This window comes from Typopeltis vanoorti, chromosome 2, assembly GCF_054136105.1.
Source record: "Typopeltis vanoorti isolate ZY-2024b chromosome 2, IOZ_Tvanoo_1.0, whole genome shotgun sequence".
Taxonomy (NCBI): domain Eukaryota; kingdom Metazoa; phylum Arthropoda; class Arachnida; order Uropygi; family Thelyphonidae; genus Typopeltis; species Typopeltis vanoorti.
The window spans coordinates 113489744-113509850 of NC_143550.1; the positions used below are offsets into that span (position 1 = coordinate 113489744).

The 20107-nt window shown below is 36.3% G+C and overlaps 1 protein-coding gene across 2 annotated transcripts in view; it reads left to right on the forward strand.

Annotated features, from left to right (window-relative positions):
• Window positions 1-20107, forward strand: part of LOC150109347 (cytidine deaminase-like) — a 67717-nt gene that overhangs the window by 17747 nt on the left and 29863 nt on the right. For both annotated transcript variants that reach the window (XM_090407557.1, XM_090407564.1), the window contains exon 3: window positions 13231-13342. In XM_090407557.1, coding sequence (XP_090263683.1) covers window positions 13231-13342 — 112 coding nt within the window. The remainder of the gene's footprint in view (window positions 1-13230; window positions 13343-20107) is intronic.

Sequence of the window (20107 nt, forward strand, 5' to 3'; positions counted from 1 at the left end):
ACACTTAGACTATTGTTCTCAGATTTGGTCCCCAGATTTTGAAGGGGATAAATTAACTGTGGAAAGGATACAAAGACGGATGACAAAGATGGTTTTAGGACTGTACAATTTTGGTTATGAGGATCGCTTGAGGGTATGTGGACTGCAGAGTTTGGTGGATTGAAGAAAGAGAGGTGATATGATTGAGACTTTTAAACTGTTGAGAGGAGAGGTGGTTACAGGGTTGACACTGGGGAGTTCTTTCGCTTGGTTGAACAGCGGGAAGGAGTGATGACAAGAGGACATCCCTGGAAGTTACGAAAGGAAACTCTGAGCAAGAGGGTGAGGAGTGGGTTCTTTGCATGGAGGGTGGTTGAACGGTGGAATGCATTGCCTGATGGAGTGGTGAGAGCGAGAACGGTCAGTGAGTTTAAGGAGTGGTATGATAGACTTTGTGTTTCTTAGGCGGGGGGGGGCCTCCCCTCGATGAGGCTTGACAGACTTTATGTTCTTAGGGAGGACCTCCCACGATGAGTCTTTTGACTCCATTGAGGCCTGAATAATAATAATAATAATAATATTTTCGCTTGAGAAACTAGATTGGTCATTCTCACACTCACCTGCTTCATGGGTGCCTTCACACAGACTCATTTGCTTCCACCCTAATTGCTTGAGTTTCCCTGAATTTGCATTTTAGCATGTTCGATGAACAAACCTCTCTCCGGACATCTGACACCAAAATTTAGATGCAGTCCATTAGCATTGTACAAATCCTACTTTCCATCGAACAGAGACCACAGATCCATAAATTTTACATTATTTCTTTTTCACAATATACTGTAGACTCGTTGGCTATTAATGTCCTCCTCCTCAGTTCGCTTCTGTCATAGCATGGTAGGAGACTTACCATGTTCACCTTCTCACTCTTCAGTTTTGCCTTTTCTAACAACTCCTTTACATCCTCTCTCATAGAATACTTCTCACCTCTCAAATCATTTGTACCAATCAAGACAATCACTTCCTTTGACTTACCTTTTTTTTGCATCTGAATGGCGTGGCGAATATCGTGAATTTTTGTGCCCGGGGAAACATGATTTTGTTATGCTTTCGTTAAATACCCTTCTGATCATTGCGTCTCCATACATAATTTTCTCTTAACTTGTTTTTCTTGTTTGTTCAGTTGGTCTTTATTATTCCTTTGGATTACCTGTTTCCCTTTTTTTTTCATTCTTCTTAACTCTTGCCCCTTCTGCAATTTTGCACTTTGTCCTATGAAGGATAACATTTAAATGTGCTATTTCTTTATTAATATATGATTTGTTCTCCTCTATTACACGGCTGCACTTTGAACATTAATAACACCATTTTCTATCTTACCGTTGGTATTTGTTGCATTGTTGTCACCTAACAGACACTCACTTTTGAAACACTTAATACATACTCTGTCTCCAATTTCTTCCTTCCACATATTCTTTAATTTTCTCGACAAATACAATAAATAAGTAGTGACAAATATAGTATGACAGAGGATATGAAAAGTCTATTGGGAGATGTGAGAAAGAAATGTGAGAGAGTAAAAATTGTAATTTTGCTGCCTAGATGCTGAGTTTAAACAGAACTGTAGCATCTGGGTAGCAAATAATTCAATGCTCGGACTGTGTAGAAGAAATGGATGCTTGATTTTAGATGTGTGGAGTGCATTTCATGGCAGAAAAGACATGTATTAGAGGGACAGCCTGCAGTTGAATGGATTTGGCATCAGGAGCTTGAAAAAATACTTATTGGGGTGAAACCTAATGTAGAGACTCATAGAAACTAGATCATCATTGGAGGAATGGAGAATATGTTGGTTAAATTTCAGCTATTGTATGCAAACTTGATAAAGATATGAATGGCTTTGACATGGTTATGCATCTGGTGATGGGATGGAAATGTACACTTTAGGTTTGGACCGTATATTGTTATTATTATCTTCATCATCAACAGACCTCCATGGAGTCAAGAGATTCATTGTGGGAGATCCAGCTCTCACATGCACAGCTCATTGTACCTTGACTTAAATGCATTCCCTGTCCTTGCTCTCACCACACTCTCAGGCAATACATTTCAATCACCCACCACTCTCCATGCAAAAAATCTACTCTTCATCTTCTTGTTCACACCCAATTTATATAGCTTCCAGGGATGGCCTCTTGTTCTCTCCCATCTTCTGATATTCTGTGAAAAATCTCATCCATGTTAATCTGGTGATCACTCCTTACTACTTATACATCTCAATCATGTCTTCCCCTTTCTTCTATCCACTAGGCTCTGTAATTTACATTCTCTCAATCTGTCCTCATATTCCACATTTCAGAGGCCAGAAACCAACTTAGTCAATCATCTCCGGACCCCTTTCCAACATCTCATCATCCTTTTCAAAGCTTGATGACCAAATCTGTGCACAGTAATCCATATGCAGCCTGATCAAAGTCTTGTACAATGGACTCAAAACAATCTTACTTCTACACATCAGTGTTCTCCACATTATTCCCTTAATCCACTGTGTCATCCTCACAATTTTAGCAAAATGTCCATGAAATTTCAAGTCTCTATCCACCACAATCCCAAAATCCTTCATCTTCTCCACCTCCTTCAAAATATTCCCACCAATCCTATACCTTTCATCCCATCTTTGCTTCACAAATTTTAAAACCTTACACTTATAACATTAAAGTGACATCCACACACACTTGCCCATTCAGACAATCTATTTAGGTCTCCTTGCAAAGCCACAACATCTGCTCTACTTCTCATAACTCTTCCAGACTTTTTGCATCATCTGCAAACAACTGTATATCACCATTTAAGCCCTTTCCAATGTCATTTGCATACAAATTAAACAACAATGACCCTAAAACAGACCCCCCCCCCAGTCTGTTTTAGGGCCATTGGACAAAGAATTAAAGATGTCTCCCACTGGGGGATGCCACTAGTGACTTTCCTCTTCTGGGATATCACTCCCCCATACACAACCTGTTGATACCTATCAGACAGCCAATCATCTTCAATCCAATGCACTAATCTAGTATCCAACTCCATCTGTTCTAGTTTAACTACGAGTTTGTCATGTTGTAATCTATCAAAAGCCTTTGCAGAATCTTAATATACTACTGTATGTGCATCCCTCTTGTCCAATATATTTGTCATCTTGTTATAAGAACTAAACAGATCGCTAAAACACGATCTTCCTTTAGCAAACCCATGCTGCTCTTTAAAGAGAATTCTGCTGCTCTCCATCCACTTTTGAATCGTTGTCCTCACTGACTTCTCCAATACCTTGACCACAACTCCAGGAAAGCAGACCTATAATTCAAAGCCTTATCATCTCGTTCGAAGTTTTTTTTCACTTGGTTAGACTATAATAAATTTATAGTCTACAAGATATATTAATATCATCCAACGTAATTTAAATGGTATCGTTATCCCAGCAAGCAAAGGAAAACTAAATGAACTATTACTACTAGCTGACAAACATGATGCTGATATTATCTGCATCCAGGAAACCAAACTTCGAAAAAACAACAGACTAAACATTAAAAACTATGAAATCATTAGACAAGATAAGCCTACTGACCAAAATGGAGGAGGGCTTCTGACACTAATCCAAAACTTGTCATATAAAGTTGTTGAGTTAGACATAGTATCAGAAGGAACTGAAATACAAGGAATCCAAATACTGGAACCAAGTAAAGAGCCATTTAACATATTCAATTGTTATCATCCTCCTGACAAACCTGGACCAAATCTTTCCAACCTCTCCCATTTCATTGAAGAAAACTCCATTATCTTAGGAGACATGAATAGCAAACACCTGTTATGGGGTTCTGAGGAAATAAACCCAAGAGGAGAAAACCTGAGTAATTTCTTAGATGAAACAGGACTAATAACTCTCAACAGTGGAGAACTTACTTAACTGTCTCATTCTTATGGTACGAAAGATGCCCTAGATATCACTGCGGTGTCTCCTGATCTTCACGACAAAGCTATTTGGTCTGTTTTGGAACCAGTAGGAAGCAATCACTCCAATATTAATCAATCTGAACCCAAAAATGACTAAACCCACCCAAAAAAGAAAATATCATTGGAACTTCCAGAAGCCAAATTGGGAGAAATACAAGGAGGAAGTAAGTAAAATGCTGAAAGATCACACATACCATGATGACTTAGACAAAGACTATATAACTTGGAAGAATACTATCCTAAATGCAGCAAAGAAAAGTATCCCAAAGAGCTACAAAAAAAAATTATTTCAAACTACACAAAGGTTTACCAGGAACTTACCAGTAAAATAACTAAATGAAATGAATTATTTAATATCTTAAAAATTGAAAGCTCTCCAGAAACCAGGATTGAGTACAGCAAGATAAATGCTGAAATTAAACAAAAAATATAATATATTACAAAGAACTAGGTGGCAAGAATTTTGCCACAACTTAAATCCAAACATTTCAGATACTAAACTTTGGAAACTGACTGCTAATTTACAGAGAGACCTACCAAAGGCAAGTGAGACTAACACGCTAAAAGATCCAGATAGAAGTATCAAAATTGGAGATAGGGAGATCTCAAATACCTTGTCCTTTCATTTTCAAAATATAAGCAAACTAGAGATGAATACTAGGAAAGACCATCAAATATCAAAACAGGCTTGACAGCAGAAAAATGCTGCAAACTTCCCAAAATATCAAAGCAAACTATTCTGGGATCCATTTACAATCTCTGAATTGGAGAGATGCCTTGGAGAGACTAGATATAAATAAATCATGTCGACCAGATAACATACAAGGAATTATGATCAAACATCTTCCTTCCCTAGCCCTAGATTAGCTACTTCACCTATACAACAATAGCCTAAAACAAGGAAAAGTTCTGAAAGACTGGAAGACAGCCACAATCATTACAATCTTAAAGCCTAACAAACCGCAAGACCAACCAGGAAGTTATAGACCAATTTCACTGACTTCAATTCCAGGCAAATTAATGGAAAAAATGATGCTCCAACGTTTGAATTACTATCTAAACAAAAATAGTATACTACCTCATTTTTAGGCTGCCTTTAGAAGAAATCACTCAACAACTGATCAACTTTTCTACTTAACCCAGACAATTCAAGATAACATCCAGACCAAACCTACCTTCCCTTAATGCTTAGCATTATACATGTTCGCATGGAGATGTGCTTTGCATTGTGGGAGATACTAAGACAAGTGATGAGAGCTTAGTCTACCTTTACCACGAGTTGCCTCAGTCCTAAAGATACTTCAGGTGCAAACTTTGTTTGCGCCTGAAGTATCTTTAAGACTTGACCTCTATGATCTGGTATTATTACACCAGATCATAGAGGTCAAGTCCGTGTATTTTATACAGCACCTTTTCTGGGTTGTTATAGAGTTCACATTTGGAAATATTCATGCATTGGTTTTAGCAATGCCTTTGACAAGGTGTGGAGGCAGAAACTCTTTTCCAAACTTTGTCATATTGGAATAAAAGGGAAAGTTCTTAACTGGATCTATGACTTTCTAAGAAATAGAACAATTCAAGTTAGAATAAAAAATACCTTTTCCAAGAAAGTGAAAATAAGACAGGGACTCCCTCAAGGTAGCATTTTGAGCCCACTCCTTTTTTCCCATCTACTTGAATGACTTAGATAAAAAGATAAATAAAGAAACAAAGATAGCTATGTTTGCTGATGATTTGGTCCTATTCTCAGCTCACAACAACCTAAAAACAGCAGAAAGTCACTTAAACAAAGCCATTGAAAGTTTAGCTACATACTGTAAAAACCAAAAAATCAAAATTAACCCTACTAAATCAGAAATCTGTGTTTTTACTATTAACAACCACCAAAGAAAGTGGAGACCAAAGATTAAGCTAAACAGTGAACTAATTACATTTAATGAAAACCCCAAATACCTGGGAGTTATTCTGGATCCATCGCTAAGCTTCAATAAATATATCAACAATGTTGCAGTCAGAGCAAAAAGAAGGCTAAATATCATGAAAAGTATGTCAGATAAAGAGTGGGGAGCCGATGCCAAAACCTTAAAAGTCACATATACCTCTATTATCCGTCCCATAATGGAATATGCTTTGCCAATCTGGATGCAAACATCACAAACCAGTTTAGACAAGCTTATAAAAATTCAGAAAAATGCAGCTAAAATCATATGTGGGCTAAGGAATACAACTCCTGGAAAAATAGCAGAATTCGAATCCAACCTGGTTCCTTTAAAAATTAGGTGGCAAGAAAATCTTACCAAATTTGTGGAAAAAAAAAGCTAACCTTGCACATCATAGAACAAGTGAACTTTTTGAAAACTGGAAACCAGCAAACAGAATAAAGAAAAAATCAATAATCCATGACATCATAGAAAATAAAATTCCCTTGGATTATCCAAATAAAATTGCCGACTACCCAGCATTTCCTCCAAATCAAGACAGGAAAAATATAGTTATCAACTCTGAAATAGGGAATCATGAGAAAAAAAGCCTAGAAAACCCTGAAATCTTGAGATCAATAACCTTTCAAAAATAATGGAATATGGACCTGACTCAATAAAGATCTATACAAATGGCTCCAAAAATCCAAATGGCAATTCTGGGGGTTGCATACTGATCTATGGCTCTCATAATATACAACTAAAAACAACTAATAGTATTGGATGCAACTCATACCATGCAGAATTAATAGCCATTAACACAGCACTGCAATATTTGGACAATCAAAACCCGAACGAGTTTATATTTTTCACAGATTCCTTAGCAGCCCTTCAATTAAGAATTGCTACACTAGCCATCAAGAAATACTAAGAAATACTTAGAGACATAGCAAAAAACAAAAACAAACTACTTAAGGATTCTGAAATAATCTTCCAATGGATCCCATCCCATGGGGGATGAAAGGGAAACGAAACTGCAGATGAAGTAGCAAAAATGGCCACAACATCAAGTGATACCACAGATTTCGATCTTTTTAAAACCACCCAAAAAGAAAACATAAAAAGAAGAATTCTTCAGGACAACTCACCACTGATACTCAGCAGAAAATCCAGGAGCTACCATCAACTCCAAGTTTAATCGCACTGCCACCACCATGATCTCTCACCTCAAGACTGGCTACACAAGACCAATCAAGTTTAGCAATGGCATAAACGTCTTCCCCACCTGCAAAATCTGTAACATCGACTAACAAATACCAATGCATTTGCTAAACTGTATGAATATTTCCAAATGTGAACTCTATAACAACCCAGAAAAGGTGCTGTATAAAATACATGAACTTGACCTCTATGATCTGGTGTAATAATACCATGGGGTAATAAAAAAAAATACTGAATAATAAATTTAAGCATAAAAAATAATATTAAATTAAACTAAATAATAAATTTAGTTTAATCCTTTATCAAAGTGTAAGCAAACAAAGTTTGCACCTGAAGTATCTTCAGGACTGAGGCAACTCGTGGTAAAGGTGGACTAAGCTCTCATCACTTGTCTTAGTATCTCCCATAACGCAAAAGCACATCTCCATTCTGACATATATAATGCTATGCATTAAGGGAAGGGCCACTACCCAGACTGGTTTTGACCTTTATTGAAATCTCGTCAGTGGGAGCCAGACCCAGAGGTGGTGATACTAAGGTTGGATTAATGGAGATGTCATATTTACCTTTACGAGTTGCCAAAAGGTGTCTCACCTTATTATTAAATTACTCTGGATTTAGAGAAAGATGTTGGAAGTTTTTTTTCACTTGGTTAGACTATAATAAATTTAGTTTAATCCTTTATCCAAGTGTAAGCAAACAAAGTTTGCACCTGAAGTATCTTCAGGACTGAGGCAACTCATGGTAAAGGTGGACCAAGCTCTCATCACTTGTCTTAGTACCTCCCATAATGCAAAGCACATCTCCTTGCAGACATGTATAATGATATGCATTAAGGGAATGGCCACTACCCAGACCAGTTTCAACCTTTATTGAGGTCTCAAACTTTGTTTGCTTATTACACTCGGATAAAGGATTAAACTAAATTTATTATAGCCTAACTAAGTGAAAAAAAACTTCCAACATCTTTCTCTAAATCCAGAATAATTTAATAATAGGGTGAGACACCTTTTGGCAAATCATATAAGTAAATATGACTTCTCCATTACTTCCACCTTAGTATCACCACCTCTGGGTCTGACTCCCACTGATAAGACCTTAATAAAGGTCAAAACCAGTCTGGGTAGTGGCCCTTCTCCTTAATGCATAGCATTAAATATGACCGTAAGGAGATATGCTTTGCATTATGGGAGATACTAAGACAAGTGATGAGAGCTTTGTCTACCTTTACCACGAGTTGCCTCAGTCCTGAAGATACTTCAGGTGCAAACTTTTCTTACACTTGGATAAAGGATTAAACTAAATTTATTATATCTTATCATCTCCTTTTATGAAGCAAAAAATTTTGCCATCTTTCCATTGGGACCTGGGCTAATCTAAGACTCATGTTGAAAAGGTACATTAAAGGTGTTGTTAATTCCCTGGTACATTCCCTCAGGACAGTGATATACCATCAGGTCCCATGGCCTTGTTGACATCAAGTTTACTCAGTTCTTCATATACCTCCTGCTCGCTCACTATCAGTGGTTCCTCTCACATTTCCACTGTTCTCAAATTCTGCATTATGTTATCACAAGGATGGAATACTTTAATGAACTGCTCATTTAACACTTCTACTATATCCTCCTCAGTGTTTATCACTCTCCCATTATCATTGACCAACATTATCCCATAATCATTCTTCCTTCTACTGACCACATATTGAAAAAACTCCCTAGGATTTCTTTTAACATTGTTTGCTAACTGCTGCTCTGCACCTTTTGTTACCCTCATTAATCGGGTCACTTTCCTTGCTTGCTCTTTGTACTCCTCATGTAACTGATTATCTCCACTCATCTTGTGCTGTCTCCACAGTGCCATTTTCTTCCAGACTGCATGCTTCTCCACTTCAGTCATCCATTTTACAACTACCTTATTTTCACAAATCTCCTGACCTTCAGAATGCACTTAGTCATTGCCTCTGCCAGATGATTCCAGAGTAGAGACCAAGCAGCATTGATTTCTTTCCCATGCAATTCCTCATTCCATGATATCGCTGCAAGCTACCTCCTGAGTTTGCTATAATCACCTGCCTTATAGTTCCATGTATAACCCTTTCTCACAAAAAGTCCTGATATGGCTTGTGACCATCCAAGTGATCACTTCATGGTCACTTTCACCAACTGGAGGATGATGTGACACTTCATTTACAACAATATCCTCTGATGAGATAATCAAATCCAAGACCCTTGATCCATGTGTGGCCTCTGTTACGTACTGCTTAAGGTAGTTATCCCTTAAAAACTCAAGAAATTCATTCTTGTTCTATCATGCTTCACTTATACAACAGTTTTTGACGAATGAACTCTATCAATACTACAAGCCCCTTGTTTCGAATACTTCTAGTATTTGTAAACATACACACTAGCTCATTTCTGTTTCTTAATGTCCCACTATCCCCACTTCTTGGACATGACTCCTCTACACTCTCCCCTGTCTATTCTTGTCTATCATCACTAATACTATACCCCTTCCCAGACCTAAATATTACCACCACATCCTTGACTGGCTTAATCCTTTCTTGCTTGCACATCTACTCCTGAAACCAACATCTACACTTTTCATGCAGTGTCTCCCTGTCCTCCCTTACCATCCCAGTTTCCCTGTTCACTCTGTGTTCCTTTTCTCTTCTTCTCTCCACTCATGTCACTCACCTCTCCATTCACAAACTTGTCTACCTTATTCTCCTGCTCTTCCACAACTCCTCTTGCTTCCTTACATTCACTTCAGTCATTCTCTCTTGCAGCAACAGTTTCTCCAACTGACTTGCACTAAATCCATTCAAATGTAGCCCATCTCTTTTATACAGCTCTATCTGCCCCTCAAACTCATCCCACACATTCACAAAATGAACTCCTTTTTCTGCACACACACAGCTCTTCCAGCAGAGTTGCTAGATAACTCTACTTTTGAGTGTCTAGGGAAGAAAAAAAGAGAAAGTTCTACAACAAAGCCAAACAGATTGCATATCTAATTATAAGAGAAGGTCAGGTGGTAATTTGTTATGTCTATATACAAATGCTAGGAGCATCAGAAACAAAGGAGTTACATTGTTGCTTTAAGGAACACACTGTCACCTCAGTTTGTTGGATTTAGTGAAACCTGGCTATCAGGATCAGATATTGTAAATGGGATCAAGTGTAAAGGGTATAGTATTTTTAGGAGTGAAAGAAGAAATAGGAGACTGGGGGGAAGTGTACCACTAATGATATCAGATGACTTGAGTCCAATTAGGGCAGAAATGCATGAAAACAATAATGTCCAATGTATCAGTGAGGCTATCTAGTGTGAAATGGAGGCTTACAGGATAAAATATATGGTGGGGTATTGCTACAGACCTGGTGGTTCATTTGCAGGGAATGATGGAATGCATTGCCAATTTACCCTGATGAGTACTAAATGAGTGATCATTATGAAGCAGAATTTCTTGAGTTGTTGCAAAACAACTTTCTCAAGCAGCGTGTGAAAGAAGGAACTCAAGATCATAGTGTTAGATTTGGTCATAGCATCAGAAGGGGTGGGGGGTTCTCTGTTTAGAATATGACTATTTTACCACCGTTTGGTGACAGTGATCATGCCGTGCTTTCCTGGGAAGTAACTAATTATATTAATTTCCAATCAGGACAGGTTATATGCTGAACTACAAAGCTGGAAATTATGATTAACTTAGGAGAATACTATCTTTTCTCCCATGGTATCAGTTACTGGGCAAGATATTAACAATGCATGGGATTTTTTGAAAAAGTGCTTAAATGGACAGTATCCAAATATGTCACTACAGTTCAAAGAATAAATATGGTGGGAGTGAAATGGATGTGCAACCTTATTAAGCAAGAGATTCATAATAAGAAGATTGTGTGGAAGGAATATCATGAGAATAAGAGTGAAAGTGTTATGAAATATAAAGTGAAAGCCAGAAAATTAATGAGCATTGTTTCAGGACTGTACAATGTTAGTTATGAGGATCAGTTGAGGGAATGTGGACTACAATGTTTGGTGGATAGAAGAAGGAGAGGTGATATGATTGAGACTTTTAAACTGTTGAGATTACAGGGTTGATGCTGGGGAGTTCTTTCGCTCGGTTGAATAGCGAGAAGGAGTGATGACAAGGGGCCATACCTGGAAGTTACAAAAGGAAACTGTGAGCAAGAGGGTGAGGAGTGGTTTCTTTGCATGGAGGGTGGTTGAACCGTGTAATGCATTGCCTGATAGAGTGGCGAGAGCGAGAACAGTCAATGAGTTTAAGGAGTGGTATGATGGACTTTGTGTTTCCTAGGAGGGGCCTTCCACGAGGAGGCTTGATAGACTTGTGTTTCCTAGGAAGGACCTCCTGTGATGAGTCTTTTGATCCTTGGAGGCCTAAATAATAATGATTGTGGGGAAATCTAAATCAGTGCATGAAAAGAAATTGGCTAAAGGCAATCCAAAAGAACTCTATCATTATGCTGCAAGTAAAAGAATGAATGTGGTGTGGTGGAATTCTACTCATAATCTGGTAATCTTTTCACTCCAAAAAGCATACATTGAACCTTGCACTTTGCCACATTAAACTGACATCCGTTCTCCTTTTGCCTAGTCTGTCAATCTATCGAAATCATCCTGCAAAATTTTGACATCATTTGTATTAACTATTGCTGTACCCAACTTTACACCATCGGTAAATAACTGAACAACATCAACCAGGTATATGTCACATGCTGTGCTGTGCTACTAGTACATTGAGCGAGCAGAGGTGCATGTGAATGAAGTTGAAGAGCTGTTACATAACCTGGATAAGAATTAGGTAATATGGACAGATGCAATGTTATCACTGTATACTAAATGCATGTTTTCTGTTGAATTGATTAGGCCTTTGACATGTTTGTATAATTTGAGTTTCAGCTCTGGAAAGATACCTCAGGAAAGGAAGACTGTATGAGAGTTCCATTGTACAAGTGTGGTGTAAAAACCCAATGTGTCTAACTACTGACCTATCAGTATCTTTGGTGTGATGGTGAAGATTTTAGTGAAGTTGAAGAACTCGCATACAGAAAGATGTAGAAAGACAAGCTATATTCTCCAAAGGAAGGTCATGTTTTAGCAATTTGCTTGTATTTTATTAACAGTGTTGTGGCTGAGTTGGATAAAGGGTATGGACTGTTTACAAAATCATACACTATGATTTTGCTAATGCACATGAAAGGCTGTTGCATAAATTGGGGAAATATGGGACTGGAATATAAACTCTTGACTGGGATAAGCAAATGGTTGACAGATGGATATAAAAAAAGTGATATAGAGTGAGTGTGAATCTGCTAAATTTAAGGTGATTAGTGGTGTACCTTAGGGCTCAGTCTTTGGGCCATTGTTGTTTCAATCTATTTGGGCTATTGTTGCTTCATATTATAAATTAAAGATGCCAAGAAATTATATTCTTGGTTTCATCCTTTATCTAAGTGTAAGCAAACAAAGGTTCTGCATGAACCCTTGTTTGCTTACACCAGATCCAGCAGTAATACCAAGGTTGAAGTAATGTGCAGAAGTAATATTTCCATGTACAAGTAGTCAAAAGTGTCACACCTTATTACTAAAATACTCTGGATTAGAGATAGATGTTAAACTTTTTTTCACTTGGTTGGATAAAGGATGAAACCGAGAATATAATTTTTGGCATCTTTAATTTACAGTATAAGCAAGTGAAAAAAACTTTCAACGTGATTTATATTAGCATAAAATTGGTGAGGAGTATGCCTTGAAGGATTAAACGAAACAATGGAAGTGTGTATGATTTCAGCTTCTTTGTTATAGCTCCCAATACTTATTTCATTGTGGTGTATTTCATTCTTGGCAATTTATCATCATAGAAACAATGTAATGTCATTTGTCTTAGTCACTAACAGATGAAACTGTTGTATTATATAGAAAGACCTATAGCATTTTTATTTAATTTAATTTAATGAGATGCAATGTTTGAATCGGTAATTGATATAAGCTGATTTAAGACAAGAATGTGTGAACTGATCATATTTCCTTGCAGTCAGCATTATATAAATTATATATACCTACCTCTTTATTTGTTTATTTATTTTAGGTTGTAATGTGGAAAATGCTGCTTATGGCAGCTCAATGTGTGCAGAGAGAACAGCTATTTTCAAAGCCGTAACAGAAGGAAAAAGAAAATTTAAAGCCATTGCAATTTCAACGTGGGTTGACTGTATTAATTAAAGAATTGCAGTAATCAGTAATATAATTTAATAATATAAATATAGGACTTTTTAATCTGATGTAACTTTTAATATACTATGAATGTGATATCATGGATTTTATCACAGACCGTTACAGATAATCATTTGTGTAGCTGTTATTTTACTATTATTATTCTTTCTTTTAGGGTTACACGATGATCAGCATTCATATTTATAAATTTAGGGACACAAAAACACACGTGTTGAACAGATTATTTAATAAAATAAAGATTATCTAATAAAATAAAACTTGACGCTTTGACCCCTGTATCGAGGTCATCGTCGGAAGGATATAAGCGTATAAAGAACCAAGCTACATGCTCTAGCTCTGTATATCGGTAAACTAAATCTACGCAGTTAATTAATCCTTTTCCCTAGCCTGACCTCTAGTGATAAAATATAAATAAAAAAAATAAAAATGAAAAAAATAAATAATAAATAAAAAATAGTATTACTGAAAAACAAAGAAAAATTAGTAATGAAATTTCAAGCCCTACAACAACAGACAAGCACAAGATCATCAGGACGCCATAACGAAAGGAACAGCCAATCACAAACCGACATCATAAGGAGCAGCCAATTGCCCACAAACGAGTTAGGAGCAACCAGCCACCATCAGACCACAGCTTGGTTATCAACATCAAACCACACTCACCCAAGGGAACTCTCACTGCTAAAGAAAAATTTTAACTACGTCATTGCTCCGAACAAATATTGATAAACGATATCAATGTTTATCATATCGAGAGAGGTTTAAGATCCCTCCCCACCAATTTGGCTGATAAAATATGAATGGAAACATCATGTATACTAAATTCAAACAAAAAACTAAGCACCAACTTAAACAAAACCAAAACCCTTAAATCCTTAAAAAATAACCAAGACATTATAATCACGAAAGCAGATAAAGCAATTCTACTGTCCTTTTCACCATACAACATACATTGAAAAAATGAATCATTTGATATCGGACCACAACACCTACCAAATGATAAACTACAACTCCACAAAACATAACAAAAAGAAAACAACTGAATTAATCAAATCCGTCCACACATGGCCCGAAGAAACAACAAAAAAATTAATACTTCATTATGCCCGTGCACCCAGAATTTATGGCCTGCCAAAAATACACAAACCAGGCACATGACTACATCCGATTGTTGAAGGAATTGACAGCCCAAATTATCACTTAGCCAAAAAATTAGCGGCCACACTCAAAGAATTGGTAGGTCATTCCCCTTCCTACATAAAAAAATACACAACATATTTCATAAACAAAATTAAAAACATTACACTCAACGACCAAGATTTATTAGTCAGCTTTGACATACCTTCCCTTTTCACCAATGTCCCAATCAATGACACTATCTTACTCCTACAGAACATATTTCCACACGACATCATGGCCCTCTTTGCCCACGTACTCCGCTCTGGATATTTCATGTGGCAAAACAATTTTTACCTTCAAAAAGAAGGTACAGCCATGGGCTCACCGCTTTCCACCCCAATAGCTAACTTTTATATGGAAGACTTTGAGCAATGTGCAGGGTACTCTGCCTGGAATTTACAAAGTACCCTCTTCCTGTAAGCTGGCGTACTTTGGACAGACAGGCAGTCTGTCCAAAGCTCCCTGTCCACAGCATCCATCCGCCTAGAGGAACACAAGTCTTACATCTGTAAACACAACTATGGTCATTCAGGCTTGGCAGACCATGTCTTGGACACCACCCACAGGGTATCATGGAAGAAAACCACCATGCTCCACAGCAAATTCAAGAACGAGAGACTATTCTTAGAAGCAGCAGCAGCTCTCAAAATTCAACCAAACCTTAATAAATACGGTTGCATTAAGCTTCCGAAGATTTGGAAAACACTCATCACCAGAGGTCCCACCTTACATTCCAGGCCACCTACAACCGCCCTTAGAGGGCGCTCCACCTAGATAGGACTTCAGTGTCACCCACGTGGTTGGGCTGAGTATTGTTTGATATTTGTGTACATGTTACATTAGTTATTTTTGTAATCCCCGTCGATGTCCTAGTGACTAGGACGAAATATAGGAAGTATTAAATTCTTTTTTAATCCTTTCTGAGTGTTGTAAAAAATCCATTAAGCCTCCAACATGATGTCATAATCTTAGTCGTTCTCTTAATTCTCTCCACTATCTCCTCATCCCCAAGGAGTCCAGATAACTAGATCTATGAGCAGTAATTCAACTTTGCTCTTATAAAAGTGTTATAAAGAAACATAACCTCCTTGCCGTGTTCTTCAGCAAATAACTGGATAGCCTGTTTGAATATCTTTGCATATGCCCTCTGAATTTTACCTCCCTGTCCACAATCATTCCCAATTCTCTTCCCTCATCACTTTCCTCTAGTCTAGTTCTCTCAATGTTGTATACAGTTTGTAATCTCTCCATCTCAATGTATGATCTTATAACTGACTATGTTGAACTTGCAGCCATTATTCTACCAGTCTATTAAAGTCATCTTGCAGGATCTATACATCATCTTTTTATCATCTTATGGTTTCAACATTTTTAAAACTTGATGTTTTAAGGATACTTGTGACATAAAGACTGAATAATATATGCACGTAAACACAAGAAAGATATTTAATTAACCAAATATTTCGGTTTGGAAATAGCAGACCATCTTCAGTGGCACTACAAGAACAGTTTTAAAAAAAATACAAGGTGGAATACTAACAACAGATCATTATAAAATAGAACAAGCCGCGTGATGTTATATCACTAAGTATTAAAGGGAATATTTTTAAGCAGAGACATGATTGAAATAAAGATATTATTTAATAATATTAAATACCATAAAATTAATATGAATTAATGAGTTATCCTGATTAGACTTTCCCAGATTTTTGATATAGATATACAGTCATTCCGATTCAGGTTAGGACGATGGAGTAAGGCCTCTACACTTTCTTTGAATAAACGTTCAAATTTATAACGGGATCTATGTAAGAATCGAGTTTTTGACCAAAGGATGTTGTGGTTAGTTTCAATCCCATGCTGAACCAATCCAGATTTTTCAGGTTTGTTGTGATGAATGGAGGATTGATGTTCTTGGATTCTTTTTTTTTTCAAGAGAACGTCCAGTTTGTCCAAAATAGGAGAGATCACAGTTGCAGGGAATTTGATAAACTCCAGGAAGAGATATAGTTGAGCATTTGTCTTTAGAAGAAGGAAAATGGGAAGATAATTTGTTAATAGACGAATACGTAGCTGTTAACTCATATTTCTTCAGAATTCTTGTGATAGGTTCTGAAATCCCAGAGATGTATGGAATCGGAACTCGACGTATTGAATCTTCGTTATTTTGTGGTGGATTATAAGAATCGAGAAGATGTTGAGTACTCTTTTCCGAAAAGCCATTGAGTTTCATGTGTTGTAAAAAGTTCTTTCTGTAGAAAATTAGAAGTAGAACAATTAGTTTTGGCTCTTCTGATTAGACATTTTATGATTCCTGTTTTTTGACAAGGATGATGGGCTGATTCTTTAAGAATATAACGACCTGTGAACGTTGGTTTCCTGTAAACTGTAGTTGTAAGAGTATTTGAAGGTGACTGGATGAGGAGAACATCTAAAAAAGACAACTGGTTGTTTTCTTCCATTTTCATAGTAAACTTTATACGATGATGTAAGGAATTGATATTGTTTAAAAAAGGAGGAGTCTTTGTTGTGTGGCCATACAGTAAAGATGTCATCTATATATCTTACCCAAAAGGATGGTTGAGGAAAAATAGATGAGAAGAGGACTTTTTCTAGATGTTCTAAATAAAAGTTGGCTAAAGCAGGAGAGAGAGAGGATGATGAAACAAATGGCCGTTCCTTCTACTTGGCTGTAAAATTTGTTTTGACATTAGAAATATCCAGAGTGTATTACGAAATCGAACAGTTTTATAATGCCTTCTGGAAAGATGTCAGCAAGTAATTTTAAAGTCTCCTTGAGAGGTATATTTGTATATAAAGATTCTATATCAAAGCTCACCATAAGATCTGTAGGTTGCAATGAGACATTTTTTAATTTTTCTAAGAAATCTGAGGAGTTTTTTAGAAAGGAACTAGAGTTGCCTGTGTGAGATTTCAATAATTTAGTTAGATATTTGGCTATATGGTGAGTAGGAGAATCAATACAATCTACTATTGGACGAAGAGGAAAGTCAATCTTATGTATTTTAGGAAGACCATAAAATCGAGGAGATCTTGCAAAATGAGTTTTAAGTCTTTCAATTGTGTCTCTATCTAAACTGATGACTTAATCTAACTAGTGATAAAGCTAATGCTCTTTGCCTAGAAGTCGCTTCTTCTCTACTTAAGGCCAAACTTCCTCCTTCCAACAGATCTCTTTTTGAAATGAAATCTTTACAGTCCTTGAGAAAAAACAATCACCTCATTATCACCAAAGCCAAGGGGAAAACAATAGTAGTTATGGACTCAGCAAATTACAGAAGAAAACTTTCTCTTTTACTTTGAGATCGCTCCACATATCAAGAATTTGATTATAATCCAACCAACAGACAACTAAAGAAATTAAATTCTCTCTTAGATGAAGTCATTAGTTTAGATAGAGACACAATTGAAAGACTTAAAACTCATTTTGCAAGATCTCCTAGATTCAATACGTCAAGTTCCAATTCCATATATCTCCAGGATTTCAGAACCTATCGTAAGAATTCTGAAGAAATATGAGTTAACAGCTACGTATTCGTCTATTAACAAATTATCTTCCCATTTTCCTTCTCCTAAAGACAAATGCTCAACTATATCTCTTCCTGGAGTTTATCAAATTCCCTGCAACTGTGATCTCTCCTATTTTGGACGAACTGGATGTTCTCTTGCAAAAAAGAATCCAAGAACATCAATCCTCCATTCATCACAACAAACCTGAAAAATCTGGATTGGTTCAGCACGGGATTGAAACTAACCACAACATCCTTTGGTCAAAAATTCGATTCTTACATAGATCCCGTTATAAATTTGAACGTTTATTCGAAGAAAGCGTAGAGGCCTTACTCCATCGTCCTAACCTGAATCGGAATGACTGTATATCTATATCAAAAATCTGGGAAAGTCTAATCAGGATAACTCATTAATTCATATTAATTTTATGTTATTTAATATTATTAAATAATATCTTTATTTCAATCATGTCTCTGCTTAAAAATATTCCCTTTAATACTTAGTGATATAACATCATGCGGCTTGTTCTATTTTATAATGATCTGTTGTTAGTATTCCACCTTGTATTTTTTTAAAAACTGTTCTTGTAGTGCCACTGAAGATGGTCTGCTATTTCCAAACCGAAATATTTGGTTAATTAAATATCTTTCTTGTGTTTACGTGCATATATTATTCATTTTCAAAACTATTTAAGTTTATTAAAGAGTTCTTAGTAAGGGAATACCGTGAGTAGACATATAAATACAAAATTAATGACGGAAAATCTCACGTAAAAAGATTTTTTTTTTTAATAGTATAATTTTTGCCTGTGTGTCATAGGCATCTTCAGTACATGTCAGTTATTGTTTATTTTGAGCTTAACATGTACTGAAGATGCCTGTAACACACAGGCGAAAATTATACTATTAAAAAAATCTTTTTACGTGAGATTTTCCATCATTAATTTTGTATTTATTAAAGAGGTTCTTAAAGATGTTAGTAATGCACGTATAATCAAATATCTCAACATTCAGTTGACCCACAATTTGAATAATTCACTAAAACCAATAAATTGATGTCAAAGCACTTAGCAAACAAGATGCATCTTTTTTATTCAGCAGATTTGTAAGTTACTTAGACCAGAAATTGTTATTTAAAATGGAACCTTGCATAAAGGACTGCAGAAATATTAATTTAGAAGGTCTTTTGAGATATTATACAAATGCTAATCTAAGATCCAAAATGAATCTAAAATATTTCAACAGAACAATGCATAGCCTTTTTTCCTAGTAAAAGCACTGAATGTAATGAAAACTTGGAAATGTTAATGAAAATATTGTTCTGGCTAATGAAGAAAAATAAATATAATGATAGAATAAGAATTCAAACAAATTTTAGAAAGTCCAAAAATTCTTTAATTCTGCTATTTTGAGAGAGAGATGAATTTTGTAAGTTGAAACAATATTCTATATTATTTAAAAATATAAGTAAAAGAACAGAAAATGAGGTGCTTAAGGGTCAAAGCTGTATAACTGAGAGGAGACCACCACATAGCCTTTAAAGGAATGCAGAGAACCAACCAGGACTTCTGACCTAATGTGAACAAACAAGGATTGGCTGGCAATTTGGGATTTAGCCGACCAAATTATATTCTTATTGGAACACAATAAATAATGATGGTACAACATGACAGAATTTCTTGCCGGCTGGGGCATTGCCCGGTTAAACAAGGTCCACATTGTTTTTGCCAGGAAACCAGGGCGAACAGTGTCAGCTACTAGAACAAAGTCAGCTACTGGAACAAATCCTAAAACACATGGCAAGTCAACAATGCCAGAGTTCAAGATCAGTACTATCAACATAAGAAGCCTGAATGGCAAAGAAATGGAGCTAGCTGAGAAATTGGATTAGTACCAGATCAACAATTATATAGGGGTGACTGAAACCAAAAAGACAAAAACTGGTAAGATCTTTTTGAGCAATAAATACAAAATGTTTTATTCAGGCAATGACAATCAAGGAATAGAAGGAGTAGCCATAGT